Source organism: Protobothrops mucrosquamatus, unplaced genomic scaffold, assembly GCF_001527695.2.
Source record: "Protobothrops mucrosquamatus isolate PMUCROS unplaced genomic scaffold, P.Mucros_1.0 scaffold31, whole genome shotgun sequence".
Lineage (NCBI taxonomy): Eukaryota > Metazoa > Chordata > Lepidosauria > Squamata > Viperidae > Protobothrops > Protobothrops mucrosquamatus.
In genome coordinates, this window is record NW_015386415.1 from 231,449 (window position 1) to 234,016 (window position 2,568).

Sequence of the window (2,568 nt, forward strand, 5' to 3'; positions counted from 1 at the left end):
GAATATCTCTGGTTCTATACCTGTATCTCTCTCTTCCTGTCACCCTTCTGAGCTTCCTCCAAGACTATCACCAAATTAATGCACAAACCTCCTCCTACCTACTACTACTACTACAACTACAATAATAATGATGATGATGATGATGATGATGATGATAATAATAATAATAATAATAATAATAATAATAATAATAATAATAATAATAATAATAAAAATAAAGTTGGAAGGGACTTTGGAGGTCATCTAGTCCAACCCCCTGCTCTCCGACATGCCATGTGTAGAAAAAAATGGTGCAACCAAATATAAATTTGTGCATCACAATACAAGAATATGAGTAAATTGCAAATACATGTAATATGTGTCATATATTTAATTTGAAATATTTCTTAGTTAAGACACAGAAACTAGAAAGACTATTAGTATGTCACATATATGCTTGAAAGTTGCCCCTTCAGGTCATTTTGGACTCCTTGCAATAGAACAGAATAGAACAGAACAGAACAGAAATCCGGCGAGGGGCAGCAAGCCAGGGACCACCGCCGCCCTTCGGCCGTCACGTCACCGACGCGCCCCTCAGCCACGCCTCTTGACGGCGAGGACGCGAGCTCTACGTCATCGGTCGGCGCCTCTGACATCTCGGCATCATGGCCGCTGGGTCCTGGTTCCCTGCTTGCCGGAAGAAGGTGGGTGCCCGGCAGGGAGCCGCGGAGGGCGACCGAAGGGCCGGAGTGGGCGCGGAGGAGCGTCTCCCCCGGGGCTTCGATCCAGCTGAACCTGCTAACCAGAGTCGTTTCCGTTTCCCGCCAGGTCGCTTTTCTTCTGTGCCGCGGAGGGCGATCCTTGGCTTCCCAAACCGAGGGGGAAACTCGGATGACGCGAGTCCTTCAGGAGAAGTTTCCTCGCGCTGTTGCGGTCAAGGTCGTCGATATCTCAGGTAAGGAGAGGCGTCTCTCCTGAGATCTCTGTGGTATTCTGAGGGTTTTCTGTGAGGCTCTTCGTGCCGGGCCTGGATATGAAATGGAGGGTTTGTCTGCTGATTCTGCGGCCAGAGCTCTCGTCTTACCTTCAGAGTGGTCATTTTGCTGCAACGTCAGATTTGAAGAAAGGTATTGTGTTAACTGAGAATCCAGCTGATCTGTAGTAAACATTAGTCTGAACGATACCTAAAATGAGCTTCATATTATTCAAAATATGCTTCCTTACAGTTAAAATTTACAAATAACTTTGTGATTTTCTGCTTGTGAGCTACTGCTTTCTATATTCAGTTATGAAATACTTATTTCCCATGATAGGAACATGATCTCTACTTAAAATAGTCTTAATAAGATTAAAAAACATGAAGTTTAAACAGCTGAAATATTTGGAGCACATTAATCCCTAAATGTGATAAAATTAACTCATTTTGTCAAGGTGGTTGTGGAGCAATGTATGAAATACATATAGAATCAGAAGAGTTTAAGGAAAAGAGAACAATTCAGCAGCACCAAATGGTCAATCAGGTAAGCAGGTGGAACTTCATGCTATGGGAATTCTATGGGAACTTTGGATTTCAAGCATTTCCAATTATTTACTCCTCCAGACCTCATGCATGCTTCTCTTGCTACTCTTTTACACTCTTTGGATGTCCTAGTTTTAGTTGGGAGGAGCTCTGTTCTCAACAGTGGCCTGGAAATGCTGTTATAAATAAAGTACAAGCTGCTATATTTAGTATTTGGACTTGTTTCTTATCCTATGAGTTGATAGCTTATATATTTTATATGTTGCCAGTTTGTGCCTGAAATAATTTTTTTCGTTTGCATAGCTGTTTACAATGCCTCCTTCTTCTAGGCTCTAAGTGAAGAAATTAAAACAATGCATGGACTGCGGATATTCACTTCTGTTCCCAAGCACAGAACTGACTGATAGCACACGAAAACTGTGCTTTTCAGAAGTTATGAGAAGATGCTCACTGGAAAATCCTAAAAACAGTGGGTTGTATTTTGTTTTCCCCCCTTCCAATCACCAATGCCTGGTTTCCGCAGCAATATTTATGTCAGATTGAACATTTAATTGTATTGGATATTTTTTTTTCAAAAAGACTAGCTGAAGTTATAGTGAAAGTCTCCTTATCCATGGTATTAAAGCCAAGAATGAAAAATAGGAAAAAATATTTGCAACATTATCTTGCTCTTTTTTTTAATTCAAAGCTCTGTCATGGTTCAGATGGTAATTTACTTGAAACATAACATAAATTGCTGCTGCTTTTGTTGAAATTTCTGATGGGGGAATGCTAATAATATTACCGTGTTTCCCTGAAAATAAGACCTGGTCTTTTATTTTTTTTCCCTCCAAAAGAGGCATAAGATCTTATTTTCAGGGGATGTTTTACCTTAGGACCACTACAGGCAGGCCTCTCACACCCTGACACATATCGTGCCGCTGCCCGAGTTCTTCTGCAGCCGCTTGCGGCCGCATGCCCTGATGAGAGGAGATATGTAATAATAAAGTTGGAAGGGACCTTGGAGGTCATTAAGTCCAACCCCCTGCTCAGGCAAGAAACCCTATACCATTTCAGACAAATGGCTGTGC

At 41.6% G+C, this 2,568-nt stretch overlaps 1 protein-coding gene across 1 annotated transcript; it reads left to right on the forward strand.

Annotated features, from left to right (window-relative positions):
* The first annotated feature begins 621 nt into the window (after nt 1–621).
* On the forward strand, nt 622–2,280 carry BOLA3 (bolA family member 3). The gene is made up of 4 exons (XM_015811156.2): nt 622–683; nt 808–934; nt 1,411–1,499; nt 1,828–2,280. The coding sequence occupies exons 1-4, from the start codon at nt 645–647 to the stop codon at nt 1,900–1,902; spliced, it is 330 nt and encodes a 109-aa protein (XP_015666642.1). The 5' UTR covers nt 622–644; the 3' UTR covers nt 1,903–2,280.
* Nucleotides 2,281–2,568: the final 288 nt, after the last annotated feature.